Here is a 25,928-nt window from a genome sequence, read left to right on the forward strand (position 1 = left end):
TTTTTTTAAGAAACATAACATTTCCTTTCACTGTTTTTGCATATGATGTCCAGATATCCTGACCAATTACACCCTCAAAACCGCAGGTTCGTCGCAGCCGCGACTCAACTGTCCCCGAGGATTCTAAAATCAATGTTGGATGTAACGTTCAACAATTTTCGAGCTGTCCCTGAACGCACCCACAAGAGGAGGAAAAGTCGGAGCGGTCCCTGAACGCCTCATTTAGCGTAAGAATGGCGGAAGAAGTTTGAGTGTGACAAGAAGAAGATCCATTAAACACTTGTTTATTGCCGCTCGTGTCGAGTCCGCGCGACGCTTGTTCATTGTCTCATCTGTGGATCTTGCGTGAACCTCGTTTTTCCAGCAGCTGCAGACCGGAGATCCCTTCATTTCTCCAGCAGATCGACGTATTTGATCCGATAGACGTATTGATCCTCCACCATGACTCCTTAAAGCGTCCAGGTGAGTTTATTCTCACCCTTTAGCGCAGTGATCGCGAACGCTATCGTCATTAATTAACCAACAGATCCCTTTTTTAACAACTCTGAACGTTACACACGCGATTAAACAATCTTACACGGCGCTGCTTCTTCATTAATGGACTATATCGATCATTAATAATTCATATATTAGATCTAAACTGAATTTTAACCTGGAAAAATATAACATGGCGTTAAAAAAACAAAAAAAACAACCATCACGTGAATATAAAAATAGCTGTGGTTAAACAAAAGGAGTGTGATGTTGTGGGAAGGACAGTCACGAGTTGTTTTCTTTCCCGGTTTTTTTTATTTTTTATAAATCAGGTTAAATGTTTGGCCACTTTAACCGAAGCAGTCAGGGTAACTGATGGTTCACTGTGACTTTTCTGCTTCTGTTTGTTGTAAACGTCTCCGTGTCTGCAGAATGCAGCTGCTGGGCTCAGTCTGCTTCTGCAGGCATTTCAGTCTGCAACAAGTCCAGTCCTGCATATTTATTTAAAGATCAGACTCAAGCAGCTCTACCCACAGAGCACACTTAATCAAAAACACATTTCAAACATGCGTGGGGTCTGACAGAGGCAAAGACATCAAATAATAATAAGAATAATAAGAATTGGTGATCTGTCCGCTGTTGGAATCAATCCAGAAGATTTCTCTGGGATTGATAAAGTGTTTCTGCTCTTAACCTGCAAGCTTTCCGTTCCAAGTCCGTTTCTCGAGCCTCTGAGCCACTGCCCCGGAACTGTAAGGTGCTCAGTCCATCCAAGTGGGAGGTTTGAGGTTGAGAGTCTTGCTCATGGACACTTTGACACGTGGACGTTGAACCTGCAACCTTCCCATTGAAAGAGGACCACTCCGCCACGTACAGTCGCCAATTAAAGTCCTCGTGAAATGAAAATTTGACCTCCAAAACACTCTGGCTGTCGCTTCTAGGGACATTTTTTATGCTAACCGGCCTCAAGGGTAAAATGTTAAAACATGGCAATCTGCGAGAAAATAGCCGATAAACAACGGGATTTCCTCTGCTGGGCGGAGCTTCTGACAATAATAGAGACTATAACTTCAAAACACTGTAAAAACTTAGATATCTAAGAGGGAAAGTCAATGTAAACACAACAGATGGAGATCTGCACAACTCTTGACGTCACGCTCACGAAGAAGGATTCCCCCGACTTCCTCGGCTGGAGATTCAAAATTCAAATAACTTTGTTATGCGACAACAGTGGTGGGGCAGAGTCGGAGGAACCTTAGAAGTAGAACCCCAACTATCGTTTTTTGCAAAGTAGTGTTTTACATTTCACGAGGCCTTTAACATCCGAGTTGCACAGGGAGAGCATGACAACTACACACAAGAACGGCCCAAACGGATTGAAACCTGGGGCGACGGTGCTAAACACTACACCACTGTGCCACCGGGGAAATGAGTCAAACTCAGACGAGAGTCTCCTTTTTTTGACCACATCTCACAGACGTGTCTGCCGAACTCGCCATCGTCTCGCATGAAAAAACGGTTGCAGGTGTGACGAGCAGAGTCACAAGTTCTCCAGCTGTGCGGCACGAAAGCAAAAAAGTCGCTGCGCACGTGACCCGAGTTACGGCATGAATAACGTGTTCTATGTTAAAGTGGCTGGTGAGTTAATGAATTTAGTTGGGACGACGTGTGAAGTCACTAATGTGACCTTTGGTAAACTAACAAAAAGACAGACTGTACAAATTCAAGTGATTTCAGGTCAACGTGACGCTATGAGATGAAACAGTGTGAGTTCAGGACGGATCCTTTTGTTCGGTTCAGACACGTTTTGTTAGAATAGGATATCTTTACTACATCTGCTAAGCATTGTCATATATTTTATCTGCATGTCTGTTCGCAAGGTTATGTCAAAAACCACTGCACGGATTTTTTGGCGAATTTTCCATCACAGATAGACGATCAAAATCCAGATTTTGGGCCCAGATAGGGTCTGGGTCAACATGCAGACACACGACCAGGATGCACTTTTTTGCTAATTCCACAACGCTGTTAAACAACACTGTTATGCTGTGTCATGGTTGACGTATGGGTCGCGCCATTCTTCAACCTTTAAGCGGACGTCAGAAATCCGATTTGTTCTTGTTACTGTAACAATAAATTACATTTACAGCGTCATCTAATTTGTACATCAAACAAAGTAGGAAAAAACTTGGTGTCATTGTGTCACTGCACTGATCCCTTATATTACACATGTTGCACGTGAAATATGTATTTCTGTGTTGAATGATTGCTTGTTGAATCTGGTTGTCCTCACTTTTAATGCTCCACACGCCGGCAGGTCAGACGGAGTGTGTCCAGGCTGGGAATTGTCCTTAACGATGTCGGAGGAGAGTAGCAACAATTAAAATGATGGTCCTGCCTAAAATTAACTACATCTTTTCAATGATCCCAACAAAACCACCAAAAACATGGTTTAATAAATTGGATTCCCATATCTCAAAATTCTTATGGAAAAATAAACCATCACGTATAAGTTTAAAAACACTGCAGAACACCAAGGTGGCTTAGAACTTCCAAACTTCTATAATTATTATCTTGCCAATAAATTACTTTACGTTATAAAATGGATTAATCAGAAACTTAGATGAAGGCTGGCTGCACATTGAAAAAACCTTCTGTGAAGATCTCCACATCAGAGACCTTCCTTTCTTCAGTCCTGTCATCAAAAAATACAACTGCTTTAAAAGCATCAATATAAACACATCGCTCACAGCTTGGTGGAATTTCTTCAAATGAATGGATCATCACTCATTCCCTGCAAACTCACACCTTCTGGAACAATCCTGACATCCTGCAAAAAAAGAAACCAATAAACTTCACAAAATGGAAAAACAAGGGAATAAGAAACTTGGAACACCTTCTCTTCAATAACTCTTTTATTCCATTTAAAGATCTAATAGAAACGTATGGTATCAGTCAAAATAACTATCTGGAACATCTCCAGCTTAAGTCAATAATACAAACAAAGTTCAAACTAGAAGAGATGAACCTAAACTGACCTCAGACAAACCTCCTGAAGATCTCAGCTCCAAAACCACTTTCTAAAATCCTTTAATCCTGTCATGTTCCAATACCACAATATCCCTTCAAGCTCCAAATGGGAAGAAGATCTAAACATTAACATAGAACCAACGCTTTGGTCACAAATCTGTAGAAATACATTCACAATGAGCAAAAACACCAATATACAGCTTATACAATACAAGGTCCTACACATTAGTTCATTACAGGACAAAGGATGTTCAAGATGGTCTCACTTCATCTAACATATGTTCAAACTGCACAGCTAATCTCCCTGATACCTACCTACACTGTGATCTCCCTGATACCTACCTACACTGTGATCTCCCTGATACCTACCTGCACTGTGATCTCCCTGATACCTACCTGCACTGTGATCTCCCTGATACCTACCTGCACTGTGATCTCCCTGATACCTACCTGCACTGTGATCTCCCTGATACCTCCCTACACTGTGATCTCCCTGATACCTACCTGCACTGTGCTCTCCCTGATACCTACCTACATGCACTCTGGCAGTGTACACCAGTCCAAACATTCTGGCAAAAAATCTGTGAAGATTTATCATTATGCCTGGACTTCCCCATTCCAGTCTCACCTGCACTTTGCCTGTTAGATGATCTTACAGAAATTAAAAGAGAGAAAAATGAATCCTTCACACTCCTGGTCTCCTGAAGCGTCACAAAGAAGGCAATCCTCATGAACTGGAAATCAAACATAATCTTAATATAAGTTATTTAAAAACTTACTCCTAGACCACATCACATTAGAGAGAATTTCTGCTTGTAGGAAAAATCATTTGGCTCAATTTGAGTTGACATGGTCCCCAATAATTGAATACACCATGTAGCCCTGTGGGGGGGTGGTAGTTCCGTCTCGGGCTCTTGGGGCCATCTGTGGCTGGGGCGTTGTGGCTTGGGTGGTTGGCGGCCCTGCGATCTGGGGGGGTGCTGGCATCTATCCTGGGGAGTGGCGGCCTGGCTGGGGGGTGCTGGGGGTGGGTGTGGGGGGGTGGGGTCAGCTCTGGGTAGGGGGTGGTTCTGCTGGGGTGGGGTGGGGGTGCTGGGCGTCGGGCCCCGGCCGGGCTGCCTGGCCGGGGCGGGGCGGGTGTGGGGCTTCGGGGCCTTGGGGCTGGGTGCCCTCCCGGTCCTGGTGGGGGTGCCCGCTGCGGCGCCGGGGTGGGTCCTCCTCCGCCTCCCTCCCCTCGCTGGGGCGGGGGTGGCCCCTGCTGCCGGGCTCCGGGTCCCGCTCACCCCTGGATCGGGGGAGACGGAGGGCAGTAGGGGCTCGGGTTTGGATGGACAGCTGACTGGAGATGACCCCCGGGGGGGGGGGTTTATGGGACAGGGGCGGGGATGTGTGTGTGTGTGTGTGGGGGGGGGGGATACGAGTGTGGATTGGTCTGTATGGGTAGGTGTGTGTAAGTGTCTACGTGTGTTTGTGTGTGGGGGGGGACGGTGAATGTGAGCGTAGTGTATGTGCGTGTGGGGGTGTTCTAATATATATATAAGTATGGGTGTGTGTATGTGAGGGTGCGGGGGGGGGGGGGGTCTACGCTCCCTAGCCGCTGGCCTCCAGCCGGGCTCGTACTGGGCCATGCGGGTCTTAGACTCTGCTCTTCGGCCGTCGGGTGGGGTGGGGGGGGGCTTCCTGTCCCCCCAGCACCTCCCGCTGTGGTCCCCGCCGTGTTCCGGGGTGAGTGCGGCTGGAGTACGGGGGGCACGCTAGCTCGGGCGTGGCACCTCCGGGGGGGCTGGGTAGTGGTTCTCCCTCCCTATTCACAGTTGGACTGGTGGAGGACGAGATCCCGTAGTGGCCTGGTGGGGGCCTGGCTGGCGGCCTGGGGAGTGGGGGGCACCCCCCCTCCCAACCAAATAAATGTATGTACGTATGTCTGTATATATGTAGATATGTATGTCTGTGTGTGTATGTGTATGCTTGGTGTGTGTGTCTGTGTGGGTGTGTATGTATGTCTGGGTGTGTGTATGCGTATGCTTGGGTGTGAGTGTGTGGGTGGGCTGGGATTAGGTGATGGGGTGGGGGGGGGGGGGGGGGGGGGGGGGGTGGCTGTCCTCCGCCGGCCTGGCTGGGCCTTCGCTCTTCCTGTCTGGGGGGGGGGGCTGGTCTGGGGCTGGTCTGGGGCTTGGCGGCTGGGGCCTTCTCTGTCCCGCCGGGGCTGGGGGGGGGTGGTGGGGGGATGGCCCCCGGGGGTGCGGCGGGCGCCACTGTCGGGGCCGGGGGGGCTCCCTGCCCGCGTGGCCTGGGAGCGCTGCACTGGCCGGTCCCGGCTTGGCGGCTCTGTCGGGGCCCGGGGCTCTGCACCCTTTATCCTTCTCTTGTGGGCCCCTCTGGCCTGGGGGGGGTCCCGCTCTGCGCGCTCCGTCTGGTGCCTTCCGGGTTGGGGCGTGGCTCTCCGGGGGGGTTTGTCGGGGCCTCCCTGGATCCGGTGGGTCGCTGGGGTGCCGGAGTGGCGACGTCCGGCCCTGGTGGCCTTGGGCTCCGGGGTGGTGCTGCGGGCCCCCCACAACAGTTCCATCACATCCAGAGGACAAACCACACACACACACACACACACACACACACACACACACACACACACACACACACACACACACACACACACACACACCACACACACACACACACACACACACACACACACACACACACACACACACACTTCCACTCCTCACTGATGAAATTGTTCTGTTAATTATTAAAACCAAGTTGTTGTTTGTTGTTGTTGTGTTTGTTTGCTTGTTTATTTATTTTTGTTTTATGTCCTTTTGTTTTGCTTTGTTATAATTGTTGTCATTATTTAGGTATTTTGCTCTGTTGTTGCTCAGGCTGGTCTTAATCTCATGGCAGTTGGAAAATATTTAGATCACTGTGGTTAATGTATTATCAAAAAGAAAAAAAATGTATGTAGCACTAACAAGGGTATTGTATGTATTTTTTATTTTTTATTTTTTTATTTTGTCCACCAAGTCTTTCTCTGTCTCTCCTCTCCTCTCCTCTCCTTTCCTCTCCTCTCCTTTCCTCTCCTCTCCTCTCCTCTATCCTCTCACCCCAACCGGTCCGCAGAATGCCGCCACCTCTGACTCTGGTTTCTACAAAGGTTTCTCCCTGTTGGGGGAGTTTTTCCTTTCCACAGTTGCAAACACACCTGCTTGCTCATGTGGATATGTTGGGCTTTTCTATTTTCTCTATTAAAAAAAAAAAACGATGTCGGAGGCCGCAGGAACTGTGTCGTTCTCCGGCCGGCAAGCAAGATGATGTGAAAAGACGCCCGCTTTGCATTTCAAATGAAATCTCCCCGACAGGAAGTGAAGAAGAAGAGGAAGAAGAAGCCGTGCTGCTCTGCCTGCAGGTGAAGAACAGAGATGGCCATCGCCCACGTGGCAACGGAGTACGTCTTCAGCGACTTCCTGCTGAAGGATCCCAACCAGGCCCGGTACCGCAGCGTGAGGACGGAGCTGGCCGTGGACAAGATGGTGACGTGCGTGGCGGTGGGCCTGCCGCTCCTCTTCATCTCGCTGGCCTTCGCTCAGGAGGTCTCCGTCGGTGAGTGTGGCGCCGGAGCTCCCAGAGGGGAGGGGAGGGGAGGGGAGGGGAGGGGACGGGGGTGTCGCTGCAACTGAGGGAGGTCTGTGCTGCTCCGTCTCACAGGAAGTCAGATCAGCTGCTTCGCTCCCGCAAACTTCTCGTGGAAGCAAGCGGCGTATGTGGACTCCTTCTGCTGGGCGGCCGTGCACACACACACTCTGCCTCTGTGGCTGCACAAGGTACACACACACACTCTGTGGCTGCACAAGGTACACACACACACACTGTGGCTGCACATGGTACACACACGTACAGATACAGTTAATGAAAGTGAGTTTGCACATGTAAACCCAGTTTTGTCACACTTCTCTATGACTACAAGGAGTGAAAGTGTCCAAAAGGGTTAAATTGTGATGGATGAATGAAAGTATAAAAGTAACAGGTTGAAGCTCAGTTCTAGTTTTGTCTCATGGTTCCTGGGTGTGGTTTGGAGTCTTCCTGCTCAGGTACCTCAGGCTAATTTTAAACTTTGGGTGTGTGTGCGTGTGTTTGTTGTTTAACACCACAGTGACACTAGCATCACAAATAACCATATAAAAAAAAGAGACGGCGACAAGCAAATACAAATAAGCAGTCCAACTTTGTCAGTGGATGTTGGAGCTTTAAGGTGGTAGAATATGGTGTTGATCGTTTCCTCTCTGTGTCTGTTTGTGATTTATGGAGTGTTTGTCCCCTGCAGTTCTTCGTCCCCTGCAGTTCTTCCCCTACATCCTGCTCCTGGTGGCCGTGCTCATGTACACTCCGGCCCTGTTCTGGAGGTTCCTGGCGGCGCCTCTCCTGCACTCGGACCTGGCCTTCATCATGGAGGAGCTGGACCGGTCCTACAACCGGGCCGTCACTCTGGCCAAGCGCATGGCCACGGCGGGTCTGCTGACCCCCGACAGGTAGAGGACCGGCTCAGTTATGCCACTGCACCGAGGTCCAGGAAGTCAGTGTGTGCGCTTGAAAAGCTGCACAAGTGATCAAAGTGACTGTAACTAAATGTAATGAGATTACCAGTGGACAGCTTTACAAAGCTCTCATCATCTCGCCCTGTCCTGCTTTTTTACATCTCTTATGAGTAGCGTCAGTAGCGAGATATCATGCGTCAGTCTCATTTTACTGTATTTCTCACCAGAAGACTTCACTAAAATTGGCTTTATGTTGAGATTAGATTCATTTTAAGTAGTAATTGTTTCGCTTTGTGAAAATCGAGACGCTTTCATCACGTATACCCTGTGCCACAACAAATCCACTTTATTTATATAGCACATTTTAACAACAAAGCGTTTCCAAAGTGCTGCACATGAGACTGCACATAAAAACAATAAAACTAAAACAAATGCAAATTAGCTCCAACACTAAAAATAAGTATAAAACCATAAAATAAAAATAAAAACAGATTAAAAACTACAAACACATAAAAAAAAAACTACAAATAAGAATAAAACAATTTAAAAGAATAAATAGAAATATAAAAATGCTTTAAAAAGCAATAAAATAAATAAGAACAATAAAATAAATAAAAGACACAGGGGACCACACGACTCACGCGGTGTTAAAAGCCTGAGAATAAAAGTGGGTTTTAAGACGCGATTTAAAACAGTCCACAGTGGGGGGGCTGTTCGCACAAACAACAACATTTTAAATCAATTCTAAAATTAACAGGGAGCCAGTGCAAAGATGGAAGGATTTGGGTAATGTGTTCACGTTTTTTGGTCCCTGTTAAAAGTCGTGCCAAACAAAGACAAAGTTTAAAGTTAAAGTTTGTTTATGGCACACTCCAGATGTATGTGGCCCCCTGGACAAAAACGTGTTCCGACACCCCATAATGTTCTCGTAATGTTCCGATGTTGTCGAGAGACGACGTCGGAATGAGCCGCCGAAATGGAACAAATCCAAAGGCTTCCCGTAGTTTTACTGCAAATACAGTTGTGACTGCAAACTGAAAGTTGAGCAGCTGTAATGGGTATTGTATTCGTCCCTCCTCGGTATTCTCACATGTGTGGGTTTGTCACGTCAACGCCGTCTCTTCGCCTTCCCTGCGCTTCCCAGCGACCCCACCGAGGGCTGCTTCAACTACCCGCTGGTGGAGAAGTTCCTGACCACCAAGCGCTTCTCGCGGACGCTGCTGGTGTACTACCTGCTGTGCCGCGGCCTGACGCTGGTCACGCTGCTGTGTGCCTGCCTCTACCTGGGCTACTACCTCAACATGGCCTCCGTGCACGACCAGTTCGCCTGCTTCCTGCGCGTCGACCTGCTGGAGTCGGACCCCGCCGTCCCCGAGAAGGTGCAGTGCAAGCTCATCGCCGTGGGAGTCTTCTCTCTGCTCAGGTAGGAGCCCTCCAGCTGGATACGCTCAAACGGTCCCATGACTGCCAGTGGGTGAACGTGAAGACTAATTTTTATTTATTAATTTTTTTTATCAAAACGCTGTCCTGTAAACGGCCTCAGTCAAAAATGGAATAATAGGATAGGGTGACCCAGTGAATGGGACTCGCACCGTTTAACCTGTGTCGCCTCCTCTCTGTACACATATAGAACACACATAGACCCTATCATTAAACTCCAGAAAAGAATTATAAGAATAATAAATAAAGCTTCTTATAGAGAAAATACTAATAAACTATTTATAGCCTCTTGCACATTAGGATTTAAAGATATAGTATATTTAAAAACATTAGAAATACTATTTCGAATAAAGAATAAAAGTCTTCCCACAGCTATTCAAAAACATTTTTAAATTAAGAGAAAACAACTACAACTTAAAGGTATACAGGAGGATTTTCAGGAATTTTAGGAAAGAACCGCCCTCTCCACCGTTTGAAAAAAATGCGCATGCGCAACGCTGTACCTGCTCCCGAGACGGAACGCCTACTAAAACGCGTGCGAGAGACGTGCACGAGCCCAGTTCTCCTCGTGCACGCTCTGTTTACAAGTCACAAGTCGGCATCGCTCACATAAGCTCACTTTACAAGAAGATTTGCACCAGAGGGGGTGAAACTGTGTAAAAATGTCCGAGAATAATGCGTCGGGTCGGCCACCGGCATGATGACGAGCGCAGGGACGAGCACGTACGACGGGGCTTACGTCATATATCACCAGAATGATTGACAATTGGGAGGACCAGTTATTTTGATGATCCACCCGGAAGAAGAAAATCCTCGACTATACCTTTAAGAGGACTGTGTATATTTGAAAAAGGTGGCGCGAGAACCAACGTTAAATACAGATGTTTCTATTCTGGGAGCAGGTTTATGGAATGTCTCAGTGACAACTTCAAACTGTGCAAATCACTGTTCTGCTTCAAATAATCAGTAAAAAGAAAAAATGAATGGTTACAATGAACAATAATTTCTGTTACTTCTTTTTGTTTGGTTGGGTTTTTCTCATGTATTACTTCTGTTATGTTCCATATTCATTTTTTCTCCCGTATTACGACTGCTATGTTTATTATTATTATTATTATTATTATATATTTTTTTTCTTTCTCCAGTTGCTTTTTTTAAAATTTGAATATATTTTCTGTATCACTGGTGTCTGGGGTAACCGCACGGGTTTTTAAGGGATAGGCTAAAATAAGCCTTGGCTTCAGCCAATACCCATTTTGCTTGCAAGTATATTGTGGAAACAGTGTGGGGGGGGGGGGGGGGGATCACAGGTGTGTGAACTTGTACCATGAACTGAATGCACAAAAATTCATCAACTGCACTTATACTGAAACTGTAACCAAAATAAACCATTCATTCATTCATACATCAAACTCTTCACAGCCTCGTCAACCTCGTCTTCTTCGTTGGCCTGATTCCCGTGGTGATCTTCGCCAGCCTCCGCCCGCTCCTCTCCCTCGGCCACGCCCGCTTCCTGGAGACCTACCAGTCCCTGCCCACGGTGAGCGTCCTGCCACCCCCGGGGGGCGCTGCGACGACCTCTCCCTGTATCTGCTCTTCCTGGAGGAAAACATCAGCGACCTCAAGTCCTACAAATACATCAAGGTATAGTATTACTGTAAAAATATTGTGGAATATATTTTGTTTTTGTTTTAATTTGTTGGTAGAGGTGTGTGTGTGTGTGTAGGGATTTACTACCTCATATGGATCACTATTTATGTTTTGGTTGGCTATCGATAATGATGAATAATTATCAAAGATAGTTATTAATAATGTTAATGAAATTTAATCTGATGTGTATCAGAACCTCGGAGCTCCACCTGTCTTAACAGGAAATGATAGCCAATTCAGTTCTATCAGTCTCATAAGATATACTAAACAGTTAATCAGGAATGTGAATTAATAGTTAAATTAATTACAATTACCAGAATTAACAGTAAAGCTTGAAGGATTTTGGAGTTCTTAACACAGAAGAGGTCGACATTTCATTCACCTTTGTGCTCATTAATAAAACAGCAAGTATGATTCCAAACATTATATTTATTAACAATGAAAACGAATAAACACAGATTGTAACTACCTATATACAGCTGGGTGTGTGTAGGTGCATTTGTGTGTGTTGAGAGAGAGAGAGAGAGAGATAGAGAGTTGGAGGGAGTGTGTGTGTGTGAGACGTGTGATGGAACTACAAAACAAGATGGTGGATCACAAGAAACTACATTCCAAATGGAGGTTGTCAGAGAACAGGAAGTCTGTCCTGGGTCTCCACCATGTGCTGGAGAACAATGGAACATGGAAGCTAGTCTTTAGCGTCTGCTTCCTGTGTGTCTCTGCTAAAGGACCATTTCTAGAATGACTTGATGTGAATGAGACTTGTTTTGTAAAACATCAGGAGTCGTCAGATGGTGTTCAGTTACTGTGTGATGTTGTCTTTGATGTGATATGTGTAGGATTGTGAGTTAACAAGTTAGTAAAGCAAAGATTAGCATGCAGACCCTGTGTCTGTGGCAGAGCTAACGTTGGTTTACAGGTTGATAACTGCTCCTAATATCATTATCATCAGAACGCGATCACTGTAGCAGAATCAACACATCTTCATAAAGTTAAACAGTTCTATCATAGCATCAAGTTTAACTAATCTCAGGTAAAGCCCAGTTGTTCCCACTTCCTTGAAGGAGTTCAGTTGTTGTCCTGCTGGAGGGAAGCTGGTGTCTTCTCCTGTAGTTAGCACCTCCTGCTAACTGTGGTTGCTGGTTCTGCAGGCTGAGGAGAAGAAGATGGAGTTGATGTTTCAGGAGTCCTTCTTTGTAGCCGAAGCAAAAGGTTGTTCTTTTGTCCAGACTGAGGATCTGGTCGCTCAGGTCTGTGATGGTTTTCCTGCTTGTTCAGGAAAAACACAAAGAAGTTCTGTGAGGCGTCGTTTCCCTGGTCCGTCCTGGAGGAACCGGTTGGTTTTCCTTGGTTGATGGGAGATCAGACTCTGGGTGCTGGTCTCTGGACCAGGGGAAGGTCTGACCCTCGTGGTCGGGTCAGCAGAAGAGTTGAGGAGTGAAGCCCTCTGGTTGCCGGCCTCTCGTGTTAGCTGTATGCTAACGCTGGGTGAGTTGAGCTGCTGGGAGCAGCTCTCCAGCAACCCACCTACTCAGGGTCCAGTCTTGCCAGAGAGATGGAGGCTGGTTGAAAGCCTTTTGTCCACGTGTGACTTCAGAGGTGTCGAAGCCTGAGAGCTTCAACCAATCAGTGACTGGCTGATTGCATGGGGGGAGAGTCTTGTGAGCAGAAAGGGGGGGGGGTCCTGCAGAAGGTCCCCCCCCTCACTCCGTGTGAAAGACAATCACATTCCTGGGTCAGACTTCATATGTCATGACTGCGTCTCATGACAAATGAATATTGTCTCTCCCCAGAAATGAACAAACTTTCTGTGGTCCTGTTGAGATCCCAACAGTGTGTGTGTGTGTGTGTGTGTGTGTGTGTGTGTGTGTGTGTGTGTGTGTGTGTGTGTGTGTGTGTGTGTGTGTGTGTGTGTGTGTGTGTGTGTGTGTGTGTGTGTGTGTGTGTGTGTGTGTGTGTGTGTGTGTGTGTGTGTGTGTGTGTGTGTGTGTGTGTGTGTGTGTGTGTACCCTCTTCAAAAGCTGTGCTGCACTAGAAGTGATGTTTAGGGTTATGGGTTAAATAGCTTTACATCTAAACTGATTTCACGGCAATAAAAAAAAATAGAATTACAGAAATAAATCAACTTTTAGGTAAAGACTGCAGGGACTCGAATGTATTGTAATATTTAAAAGAAATCCAAAACACCTCTTCAGTCTTAAATAATTCAAAGGTTTATTAATTTAAACTATTCATTTGTTTGACGTTTTCTTCATACCGTCGTTTTTCTGCTACTTATCTTTTTTCTGTTAACTATGGATATGTATATTTAAAATCTGGCTTTTAGCGGATTACATTTTAAAATGTCAGAACCTTTTTTAATGTATTCTATCCAGTTTGTTGCAGTTTTACTTTGTTTTTGATTTCCGTGTGTGTGTGTGTGTGTGTGTGTGTGTGTGTGTGTGTGTGTGTGTGTGTGTGTGTGTGTGTGTGTGTGTGTGTGTGTGTGTGTGTGTGTGTGTGTGTGTGTGTGTGTGTGTGTGTGTGTGTGTGTGTGTGTGTGTGTGTGTGTGTGTGTCTCACCTCTCCTGCCGCCCTGTTCGGGTGCGACGCCCTCAGCATCAAAGTGAAAACACTTTTGTTTCAGAAAAGTTTCACGTTTACACGACAACATTTTAAAAAACAACGTATGGTTTCCTGGAAATTGCCAAAACGGTGTAGTTTCCCTGTTGGGTCACTAGTCGGTGCCGGTGGTTGTTTTTGTGACAAAGCCACACACACATGCAGCAGAGAACAGAGAACAGTCCTCTCAACATTGACAATGGGAGAACACAGACATTAGTGGAGCGATGACAGTTGGCCCTTCCTGGTTGGTGAGAGATCAGACGATAGGGAGGGGGGGGGGCTGGTCTCTGGATCCAGTTGATCTCTGACCCTCGTCGTCGGGTCAGAGGAGGAGTTGATGCCTCTGGTGTTCGCTGTTAGCAGCTCCTCTCTCCCCGGTGTACAATCAGTGACTGGCTGAGCACATGGGGGGAGTCAATGTCCCTGCAGTGGAATGAGCAGTCGCATTCCTCAAGCCTCGTTTACACGACAATGAATATGAGTGCATCCGCTAAACTTGCTTCACTGTTGGGAGGGGGTCCGTTTACACGAGATTGGTGTTCGGATTCACTATATCCTTAAGTTTTTATCCCGACTCCCAAGGTGGAAAGATTCTCTCATGGCTGCTAATCCCTCCTGCAGAGTCTGCTGGAGGCTACAGAGCCTGTTACTGTGCATGTGTACGTCTCTCCCCCTCACTTCAATCTACTTGTAAACAAACATGGCGACCAGCAGTGGTAGTAGTCGTGGCCCGTGTTCCAATTTTATCCTCCATAGCAGTAGTTTAATAGTTGAGACTCACCCCTGATAGCATCGGATGCGTCATCAGTCCATATGGATGTCAGGTGCTTTCCATATTCTTCATGTTTATAGCGTATCGTGTAGTTTCTTTACAAAATCAAGCAACAGCGCCCTCCTGAGGCCCGGCATATTAACTACCTCTTCTCTGTAAACACTGCTTTTTTGAACAGATTAGGTGTTGTCATGTGAAATGTTGTCGTGTAACAGGGCATGAGAGTCGGACTCCACATCATGAAGTTGTATCATGACAAATGAAGATTGTCTTTCTTCACAAATGAACCAACTGTCTGTGGTCTTGTGAGATCTTATCACAGATGCTCACAGAGCCATTTGGTCCCGTTTCCCACCGAACACAACACCCAGAGAGCCGCACACATTTTATTTTGACAGTCCCACAGGAAGACCATGCCAGGAGGACACGACACACAAAACCTTCTTCACTGCTGGTTGACAACTTACAACTAATAAACTAAACTAGCAACAAAAACACAACACAATTATTACCAACACTACAAACCTAGCACAACCCCCAATAATTACATTTAAAACACGACAAACAGAAACTCCCACAATGCATTGCAGCTCTCAGCTCCTTTATTGCTACACATGATTAAAATGGAAGATAAATGTGGGAGATCTGGGATTGTTAGAACCATGAGTGTGATGGTGTGTCTTTAATGTCCTGTAGTTGTTGTGTAATTCACTAGAATGTTCCGTCAGTCTCAACAGGTTTGTAATGAACCTCCTGGAATTGTCGGCACTCCGCAGCGCAGCAGTTTTACTGTGAAAGGTACAGGAAGCTCCCAGCTTCAGACACCAGTTGAGCCGCAATTCTACGTTCTTCATGCCATTATTGTTACGTAATGATGTTCCATCGCTACATTTTACCCCGCGTGTTGCCAACCCTGTTCGGACAGGTCCTAACAGGTCAAAAGCAGCAAATGTAGGCTGAGGCTGGAAGACGGCTTTAAGATGAAGGAGGTACAGAAGAAGAGAAATACCTTGAGCCCGTCACATTTAGGAATAACGGTGACATCTGGTGGTGGACTGAAGGTGAAGCACGATAAAAGCTCCTTGTTTTATTCAAGTTTTTATGTTGCAGTGACCGTAAAGTCTGGAGGTGAGGGTGTTCTTCCAGAAAGCCGGCTCCTCCGGGTCTTTCCTGTCAAGAGGTGGCTTGTCCCCACGGTGTCCGTCAGATTGTGGGGATTTTCTCTGTGTAACGGCGTGGAGCAGTAAGGCGTCGCGACTCAGACGCGGAGTGTCTTCCAGGTGCTGGAGCTGCTGAAGAGACGGGGCGAGTGTGCCGGGGAAGACTTCGACGCCATGGGTCTGCTGCAGACGCTCTGCCTGGTGAAGATGGACACGCTGGACGGGGCCAAGGCCACGGCGGCGGCGGCGGCGGGGAAATGGGACGACATGAAAATTGGCGCCGAAGACACAGCCGGCGCCTTCGAGACGGCGAACAACGGCCACAAGCGTCCAAACTCGAGCCGGGAGAGCGACGGCACGGTGCAGACGGAAATGAAAGGTGAGAGGCGGACGATTGAGAAAAACACGAGCAGGAGGCTGGCAAGGAGCCATGGACACTGACACACTTTCTCTTCCTCTTTAAAGGAGACATAAAAAGGAGTAGGAATAATGTGACACTTCTATTAAGATAAAGGTGATGAACTAAGTGATCTCTAAAAGAAGTGTGTGTGAGCAGGAAGTTTGAGCCACAGGTGAAGAGCGTAGAAACTCGTCTTAATGCTCAATTCAGATTCTTTGCTGAGATCAGATTTTTTTTTTTTTTTGCCTGATGATTCACATTAGTGTTTAATTACAACCTTTGTCGCTCTGCCGTGTGACCATGATCAGACCAGACTGTTTCAGGCCCCACACACACACACACACACACACACACACACACACACACCTGATTAAAAACCAGCCCAAATATCATCCCGTGTAGGAATCATGTTAAAACCGCAAAACTATTATTATATGTGTAATAAACAACATGGCATAAATGCATGAAATTATCAAAGTTAAAAGGCGAGAGAATTTGGCTCGCCAGTTGGGGGATGCCAGTATATCTGGCAACACTGGTCAGTGTAGGTCCATTTTCAAGTGGTTGTGAAATACGAGTTGACCAATTCTGACAAGAGGAACATCTATTCCGTTGGGTTTTTCCTCTTTTCTCTGTTAAAAGCACCTGGAGATGACTGTGTTGTATTTGGTGCTATATAAATAAAGTTGAATTGAAGTGAATGTGACAGGGGAATGGAGAGCACAGCTTTCAACGTCTTGGCGGAGCCGCTTCCTCCGGCGCCTTTCCGCAGCGTCAGTCACACATTAAGGACGAAGAAGTTGCATGTAGGAAAAAAAAAAATCCAAATTGGATCAAAATTCCTTTAACTCTTGTGATATTCTTCACGGTCAATGAGCCGGTTCTGTTATTATCTAAAGCAGTGTTTTTCAACCGCTGTGCCGCGGCACACTGGTGTTTCCGCGAGATCTAGTCAGGTGTGTGTTACGGGTCCCAGAGCTTGTGACCACAATAACAATGAGATTGTTTTGAGTTCGACGTCTGGAAAACACATGCAAAGGTTTTAGAGGATGGACGACGCGAACCGTTCATTTCCTTCTCCAAAGTACTTCTCTTTTATTCAACAAAACCATAAAATCCTTAAACATCCAACAAGACTCTTGTTCAAAACATATATCTGTGTTTCAGTATCCCTGCTTTACATTCAAAGTATTTAGTCCACATAAAGTGCAATAGTATGGCTTCAATAATCGTTCAATTCCTCCACAGGCATTAACCTGACCAAACATATAAATGTTATAAGTGTTTTCCAGTTTCTACTGACAACAAATAGTGCAATACAGGCAAGTCCATATATAAAGTGCATTTCAGTGGTCTAAATCTCATTTTAGCATAAAACAACAAACACAGGGCACAGGAAACACCGATAAACTTAACATATTCATTACATACAAAATACAAAATCCTTATATTAATCCCTAAACTCTTTACACTAAAGATGACTCATGAACTATCACATTTATTACCAAAAATACACATTTATAAACATTCAGGATTTCAGAGTGTCAGACACTGCTGATTTAATATATAAATTCATGTCAATATGTACAGGAGACTACACAAATATACACGGAAAACTCAGGGTGCGGGATCTCTGCCACGTTGTAAGGTGAAGCAGCATGCGCACTCACGCTGCACTGCGGGCTGAACTCCGCTCCTTAACTTCCCAATTAACACAGAAACACACCCTCAACACCCGTTTCACTCGCAATACAAAACACAGAGCTTTCTATCATGGTTTTCTGTACATTTCAAAGGGTATGACCTGGAAAACACATGTAAATGTTTTAGAGGATGGACGACGCGAACCGTTCATTTCCTTCTCCAAAGTACTTCTGAGGAAGTGGGCGGAAACCCACACCTAGGAGGACCCTGAGCAACGAAGCCTGAGAACATTGGTTCCGCTCTCCCTCTCCCTACTAACTGATCATTTCAGTACAAAATAAAGTATTTACCAATACCAGTATTCATTTTTAACATAAATGGCTTACACATTTTGAGTGTATCACATGTGCCGTGGGAAATTATCCAATTTCACATTTTTTTCAAAAAAACATTTGCTCTCACAGCCGCTGTCAGCTGTGAGAGCAGTGTGTTGCAGAGTAATCATGTATAAATACTCTTCACCACTAGAGGGCAGCACAGAACTTTGCCGGTGAAATAGAAACTGACAGACGTCAGTGTGGTTCATCTCCACCTCCTGCTACCATCTTGTGTCAAAGTACTGTGTCAGTGACAGTGATGGAGAAGTTTTTGAAAAGGAAGAATGTGAACCAGGATCTCAGCTCTTCATCCATCAGGTCCAGGTTTCACACTGAGAAAAAATTAAAAAAAGAAATTGGGAAATACTTTTTTTTCTGTATTTATTTGATTCCTGTTGATAAAACTTTGATGAGAAAGACTTTATATTGTTAATAGAGGCTACAGAGTTTAACATTTTAACATTTTCGGGTGGTGGTGTGCCTCCAGATTTTTCCGAACAAAAAAGTGTGCCTTGACTCTAAAAGGTTGAAAAACACTGATCTAATGTGCTTGTTGGAAGTTACTCGCTCCAGGTGAACACGGGGCGTCATTGACTTTGACGCGTGCGGTGACTTGCCGTACGATCCTGTCTTTTCAGAGCTGGCGCCCCTGTTGTCGGGGAGCCGCGACGTGACGGGAAGCGGCGTGGCGGAGGACGGCGGGGTCCTCTGGCCGAGGGCCATGTGATGCGCCGACTCCTGCACCTCCGGTCCGACACGGTCAACCACCCGGTATCTCATCTCGGTTCAATGTTGATCGTGGCAAATGACGACAAGCGGGAGGCAACGGTGGACACAAGACGACGTCGGAGACGACTCATCAAAACTAAAAGAAAACCCAACTCTTGACCTATTAGGATCTTTTAAGCTCAATCTGCTCTGACTTAATTTATACGAAACCTTTATAAATAAATAAATAAATGGGAGGATTTTCTTTCACGTGACTGAAGATCCAGAGGAGAAGTTAAGTCTGGTTTCAGTTGGTTGAGCTGCAGTTGGATTTATTCCTTTGATCTCTGATACAAACTGTGTTTCTCTCCGCCGCCGAAGGAATTTTGCTCCACATTGATGTGATTCACTGTCACTGCCTCGTGCAACGTGACGGGAAAGTTCCACTTGGTGTTGTTTAAGCAGCACGTTGGGCGACGCCAAGACCCTGAAGAACAGACGGATTCACAAAGCCTTTGTTTAAATTCAAAGTCAATCATGAGAAATACAATTGTGGAGGGGAAAAAAAGGTTAAAATGTCAACTTTCTTAACGTTTTGTTATCTCGGTAACTCCGCATGTTGTCGACGGGATCAAACTACAAACTACTCGTTTACAACTTTAGGCACGTTTACAACTTCAGGCACAACTTGAACTCAATGCTGTGGCGAGTGTTTTTTCACTCGTCTTTATGGGGGATTGAAGCGTTTGTCAATCGCATTTCATGACACTAACAGGGCTGCTGGAAACGTAATACGTTTAACTGACTGAGACCTGGATTTTCCCTCGTTTGTGTTCTTCTTGGTACGATGATGTAAAACTTTCTATTCATGTGTTGTTGTTTTTTCTAGAAAATGTTAACAAAATGCCAAAATGTGTCAAAAAACAATGTTTTGCTTTATGTTCGCGTCTCAGGGATGAAACCGTCTCGCTGTCTGTGTTACTTTGTGTGTTTTTGAATGTGTCGCGCTGCCATTTAGATAAGATTGTATTTTTTTATTAACTGCTCTGCTGTTGTTCATTTGATAGCTCAAGTCTTTTGATAATCCCGTTTGCCTGCAGACAAACTTGTAACATGTGTTTTGTTTGTTTTTGGGATGTGTCTGCACAAAAATAAATAGATGTGCTTGACGTTGTTTAAAAACGTGTGTGAGGTCTGTCCATGTGGAGCGGGTTCATTTTTAGCAGTCGGCCTGCAGGCTGAAGAGAATTAACACTGAAATATATGTATTTTTCATGTTGGGCCGCCAGTGGGTGCTGTTGTTTTGTAATTAAACCACATGCATTCAGGTGAGAACAGGCTGTGAACATGAACAATGGGCAAAACCAAGTTGGACTGTTATTACAGTGACTGTCAAAATAAAACTACCAAGCATATTTCCACAACATAACCTATTTGATTATGTATGTGCACTTGGATCCCAGGCTAGAAAATCCACAAAAACATTCGTAGCTCGTCCACGTATCAACATAAAACTTTCCTCATTTTAAAGCTCCCCTCCCAATAATTTGTCCATGAAGCTGTAAATGAAAATTACCAAAGCAGATTTTTGTCACCGAATCCTTCGAGGGGCCGTTTGCAGCTGAATTTGGTTTTTTTTCACCCTGTGAATGTTGGTCTGAAGTCCCAAAGTCAGGTTGATGCCTGAGGCAGAATTCAGCCCTTTGTGGCCTCAGAAGATGTGTGAATGTTGGCAAATAAAATCATTTAAATGAAGAATGAAGAGTCCATCTCTCTCGCTTGCTCAGGAGGACAAAATGCTTGTAGAAGAGAAGGACTACTTAAAATTCGTTTTTTTATTGGAAGTGTTTCACCCCAACAGCAACAACCCTGTGAGGACAAATCCTTCACAAACCAATAAATCCACCAGAAGGGGGGGGGGGGGGGGGGGTAATTTTTCTGGTATTTACGAACCATGCAGAGCTTCCCACGTTGGATTTGACAGGAATATGTTCTCTACTGCTTTCATTCCAGCTGGGGCACACAATCATTAACATGGTGGAAACACTTAAAAATATGAGAAAAAAAATCAAGTAAAACTCCTGAGAAAAGAAATAAAATGTTTAAAATGTCCTTCCTGTGGCAGTAAAGTCCTATAACTCCTCCCTGTAAATACTGTTTACTGTGTTTGGTTAATTTCATCCTTCTTGTGTTTTTTTCCATAAAGCCTTGAATATGTTCATATACAAAATCTCTTATTGAATTCTTTTATCCTGTCTTACTTGATATTTATTTTTATTTTATTTATTCTGTGTGGAGAAATGCTTACTTTATATTCTATTTTGTTCCATCCTATATTGCAATTGAGTCTTTATAAATGCCAAATAAGAGTTTTGGTTTTAAAACTACTGAATATACGAAATCCTACAAGGTGTTTGAGCCTCATTTTAAAAGTTAAACGTGCGGCTTTTGCGGCTACAGGTATGTTTGATTCGGTGGGAAATCTCAAAAACACGGCCCTAAAGGTGGCAGAGCCCTGCTCCAGCGTCAGAAAGGGAAATATACTGTGATACCTTCAGCGTTGCTTGATGCTATGGCGCCCCCTTGTGATGTCACATGAATCCACATCTGAATAAATGCTACTTGTGAGGACCCGTGGAAGTAACCACATAAAAAAACACTCACATTACTGCAACACTACGTATATTCAATAATACTTCATTATGCACAGTAATGGGAAGTCACTGCTCCATACAGATTCTTGTGATCAGTGTTTTTCTAACCATTTCATTTCAGTACTGGAGTCCAAAACTACTAATACTGGGATTGTGTTTACACAGTAAATCAGTGTTTTTCAACCTTTTTGAGCCAAGGCACACTTTTTTTGTTTGGAAAAATGTGGAGGCACACCACCACCCGGAAATGTTAAAATGTGAAACTCTGTAGCCTCTATTAACAATATAAAGTCACAGAGAGTGGAGCCGCACGCTTTTTTGACCTCTCTCTCCCTCTCTCTCTCTCTCTCTCTCTCTCTCTCTCTCCCTCTCTCTCTCTCTCTCTCTCTCTCCCTCTCTCTCTCTCTCTCTCTCTCTCTCCTTTTCTTTTGGTCTCTTTTTCCTTGGATGAGTGATACTGATCGGATTTAGCGGACAACTTATGTAACTTGGAACAACCTTGGACATTTTTGTCTGTACCACCCTTTTGTTTGTTTTCTTTGAAGAAGTAAACTGTTTAACTTTACGAGGTGTCCTGTGGATTTTGTTCGATGTGGACAAAGAAGAGGAGAGTGGATAGAGCGTCAAGCTGAGGCTTCATTCGGTGGAAACTACAGATGTTATTTTAAGGTTAACAGCTCCAAAGGTCCTCCTGACTGGTGAAGGAATATACAAGTTAAACATTTGATTTCTGTGGGACAACTGAACACATTGTATTCACTCATCTTCCTACACAGCTGGGATTCCTCCCACTGCTAAAGTTGGGAATAACAAAGCTATACATTTATGTTCAGGGACATTCCTAGTTGGTTGGCATGTCTCCTCAGCGCTCCATGTTGCAAAAACATGGTTGAAGGTAAGGTTGGAACAGATAAGAGGTCAGAGGTCACTTTGGCCTCACGGAACATCAAGCTCTGAGTAGAACCAGTTTTAAGCAGTTTTGGAGACAAAGGAATAGCAACTTCGCCATAGCAACGCATACATCACGAGGAACTGACCAATGTGAGGGTGAGGTGTCGTATGCAAAATGTATAAATATGAACCACGCGTTACAGCGGGGCCCTTCTTCACTGTAGATCCAGCCTACCGGTATATATTTGGGTCTGCAGGGAAGAACGGTCCGAGCTCGTATAATGTAAACTCTGATATATGGAATTTTGTAGCATTGTATAATCTGATATGCATTTTTGTAATCTCTTGTTTGTGTGATTAGTAAATACATTATTGAAGAAATTAACTCGGTTTCTGCCTCTCCCGGATCAAACGAACACGCAGGAATTCAGGAGAACACGGGTACGAATTCCAACACTGGACTGAAGGATCTGCTCCATCTGCTGCAGTGAGAAAATTACAGACGAGAGTCGGTGGCTGACATTTAGTTCAAGAAGCCAGGTGGCAGCTGAATCATTTCCCTGCTGTTGTCGTTTCAATTATTTCACAAGTGTGACATTTCAGTATAACCCCCCCCCCCCCCCCCCCCTAAAAAAAAAAAAAAAAACTGAGGAAGTTACACAGTAAAATCAGCAGTGTTGTTCTAACACTTTAAGAGTCCATTTTAACACTAATTCAGAGAACATATGGTCCTAACCTACAGAGAGCAAAAGTTACACTTAACTTGGTGTTGAATTTCCAGAGTCAATTTAACTCTTGTACTAGTTCATATTTTACACTATTTGACACACTACACTGAAAAGTGTTGATCAAGTTAAACACTATAAGGAAAATAACACCCGCAGTGTTACTTACAGATGACACTAAAGATTTTTTAGTGTTAATCAGAATTGACTATTTTCAAACTGTTAAACTTATGTCACACTGTAGAAAAATTACTCTCTCCAGTGTTCCGTTTTTAATTACTCTTGCAAGTGTTAAACATTAACCTGTACATTTCTTTCTTTCAAGTGTTACATTTATTCAACGGTTTTCTGACTTTCAATGAACTACTTTTCACCAGAATATACATCTACTGTATATATAATTGCACAAGCATTTTGTGCAATTATATATACGCCCAGGCAGCATTTACAACAACTTCAAAAGCGAGAAAAACACAAACAATTATATTTAGTCCTTAATGACAATTTATTAAAATTAAAAAGATAAAACCCCAAGGTTTCACTATGCAATAACAGAACATGTTAAATTTATACTTTTGACACGTGAAAGCTTCTTTTCACATATAGTTGTAGTCATAGTTCCAGAAAACTACACAAAATAAAATAAAAAATAAAAACTCAGCAGGTGATGGACCTTACAAGGTCTATCACCTGCTGAGTTATTTTACATTTCACACTGAAAACAGTCCATGTGTCTTCGGGGTTGTTTTCTTGTTTGACGAGTCCAAAGTGACATAAATGCAAAGGGAGGTGAAGCGTGTGTGGAAACACGTGGTGATGTTTACAGGAGGGAACAGCTGATCGCTCTGAGGAGAAACGTATCTCTCAACAGTTTCTGCTGACGGATGACGACGTTGACGTCACAGAGTCGCTGCGTACTCGCGGACATTGGTAGCGTGAAGGTCGCCGGAGTAGGAAACTGTAACATCTCATGACGCGTACCAGGGTAAGGACATGTGTATTGACTGGAAATTACGTTGGGTTCCGCAGTGAGTCGGGAGTCGGTCGGACTTCAACCTGCATCTTTTACCACCGTGTCATTGTCTGGCCTTCCAAACTGTATCATCCAGTGTCGGTCTGTCAGTGTATCCCACATGGAAAGAACCTATATGAGGATTTATGCACATATATGAAACCTATATGCAGCATATATGCACATATATGCACATATATGACAATATATATGCTGCATATATGCTGCATATATGCACATATATGACAATATATAGGTTCTGATATAGGTTTTGAATATATGTGACATATATAAAATTGGCCGTTTTCCTATATTTTCCGTACATATATGTACATATATGTGTATATATGCGCATATAGGTACATATATGTACTTATAGGCACATATATGTACCTATATGTACATAAAATGTAGGAAAATGGCCAATTTTATATATGTCACATATATTCAAAACCTATATCAAAACCTACGGTATATTAAAACATATATGTTTATATAGGTTCTTTCCATGTGGGATCTCTGAGCTGCTTGGTCCTTGCCAGTGGTAGAAGTACAAACTTGTACAAATGTACAAACTTATATACATAGTAACGGGGTTGGGGTAAACAGGGTACGACATCTGTGTTCATATTAATATTGCCTTGCACATCTTAATATTTTCTCATTTGATGTTTTATTCTTATTTATGTAATGTTTTTTTTTTATAGTCTATTCCGGTGTTTTTCAACCTTTTTTGAGCCAAGGCACACTTTTTTGTCCGGAAAAATGTGTAGGCACACCACCACCCGGAAATGTTAAAATGTGAAACTTTGTAGCCTCTATTAACAATATAAAGTCATTCTCATCAAAGTTTTATCAACAGGAATCAAATAAATACAGAAAAAAGTATTTCCCAATTTCTTTTAAATTTTTAAAATTTTTACTCCCTCAGTGTGAAACCTGGACCTGATGGATGAAGAGCTGAGATCCTGGTTCACATTCTTCCTTTTCAAAAACTTCTCCATCACTGTCACTGACACAGTACTTTGATACAAGATGGTAGCAGGAGGTGGAGATTAACCACACTGACGTCTGTCACTTTCTATTTCACCGGCAAAGTTCTGTGCTGCCATCTATTGGTGAAGAGTATTTATACATGATTACTCTTCAACACACTGCTCTCACAATTGACAGCGGCTGTGAGAGCAAATGATTTTTAGAAAAAAATGTGAAATTGGATAATTTCCCACGGCACACCTGACTACATCTCGCAGAAACACCAGTGTGCCGCGGCACAGTGGTTGAAAAACACTGCTCTATTCTGTGTGGACCAACTGTGAAGGATTCCCCTCTTGGATGAATAAAATATTTTCTGTCTGAACCTGTTAATGGCTCCCGATCGGTCGGTGAAGGACCTCTTGGGTTCGTCTGATTGAATCTGAGCGTCACTGCTGCAGGTTTTCATTCAGCAAAACGCAGCTGGCTGCTGCACCGCTGCACTGGGACGTGTGAAGAGCTGCAGCTGCTTGAGCCTGCAGCGGAGTGGCTACTGCAGTCCGGACAGGACGGCCAGCGGCCGCTCTGGTGAGTCATGACCATCGACTTCAGGTTGCCGCCGCCGCCGCAGCCCGAGAGGAAGGAAGAGTGACGGCCTGACGGCCTCAGGCGCTCTGACGGACTGGTGGAGGTGCAGCCGCTCCGGCTCGCTGTTTTGTGATGATTTATAACAGATGACGTCCAGAATCGACCCCCGACAGGCTCTGTGGGTTTTAAAAACAAACCTTCGTTTCATAAGATAACAATATTGGCAGTAATCCAAACATGGAACGCGAACAGGCCTGACATCCAGTCAGTCAACATTCCGCTTTCTAATGTAACTTTT

General features: G+C 44.5%; 1 protein-coding gene across 1 annotated transcript; it reads left to right on the forward strand.

Moving 5' to 3' along the window:
• Positions 1–365: 365 nt before the first annotated feature.
• LOC308141404 (pannexin-1-like) lies at positions 366–20,067 on the forward strand. Its single transcript, XM_080511561.1, is given in 9 exon segments — positions 366–462; positions 6,858–7,098; positions 7,204–7,319; positions 7,837–8,024; positions 9,175–9,453; positions 10,893–11,023; positions 11,026–11,114; positions 15,777–16,035; positions 18,716–20,067. Coding segments are annotated over 8 exon segments (1,332 nt in total). The 5' UTR covers positions 366–462; positions 6,858–6,917; the 3' UTR covers positions 18,805–20,067.
• Positions 20,068–25,928: the final 5,861 nt, after the last annotated feature.

The sequence above is a fragment of the Blennius ocellaris genome, assembly GCF_963422515.1.
Source record: "Blennius ocellaris genome assembly, chromosome: 2".
In the NCBI taxonomy this organism is placed as follows: domain Eukaryota; kingdom Metazoa; phylum Chordata; class Actinopteri; order Blenniiformes; family Blenniidae; genus Blennius; species Blennius ocellaris.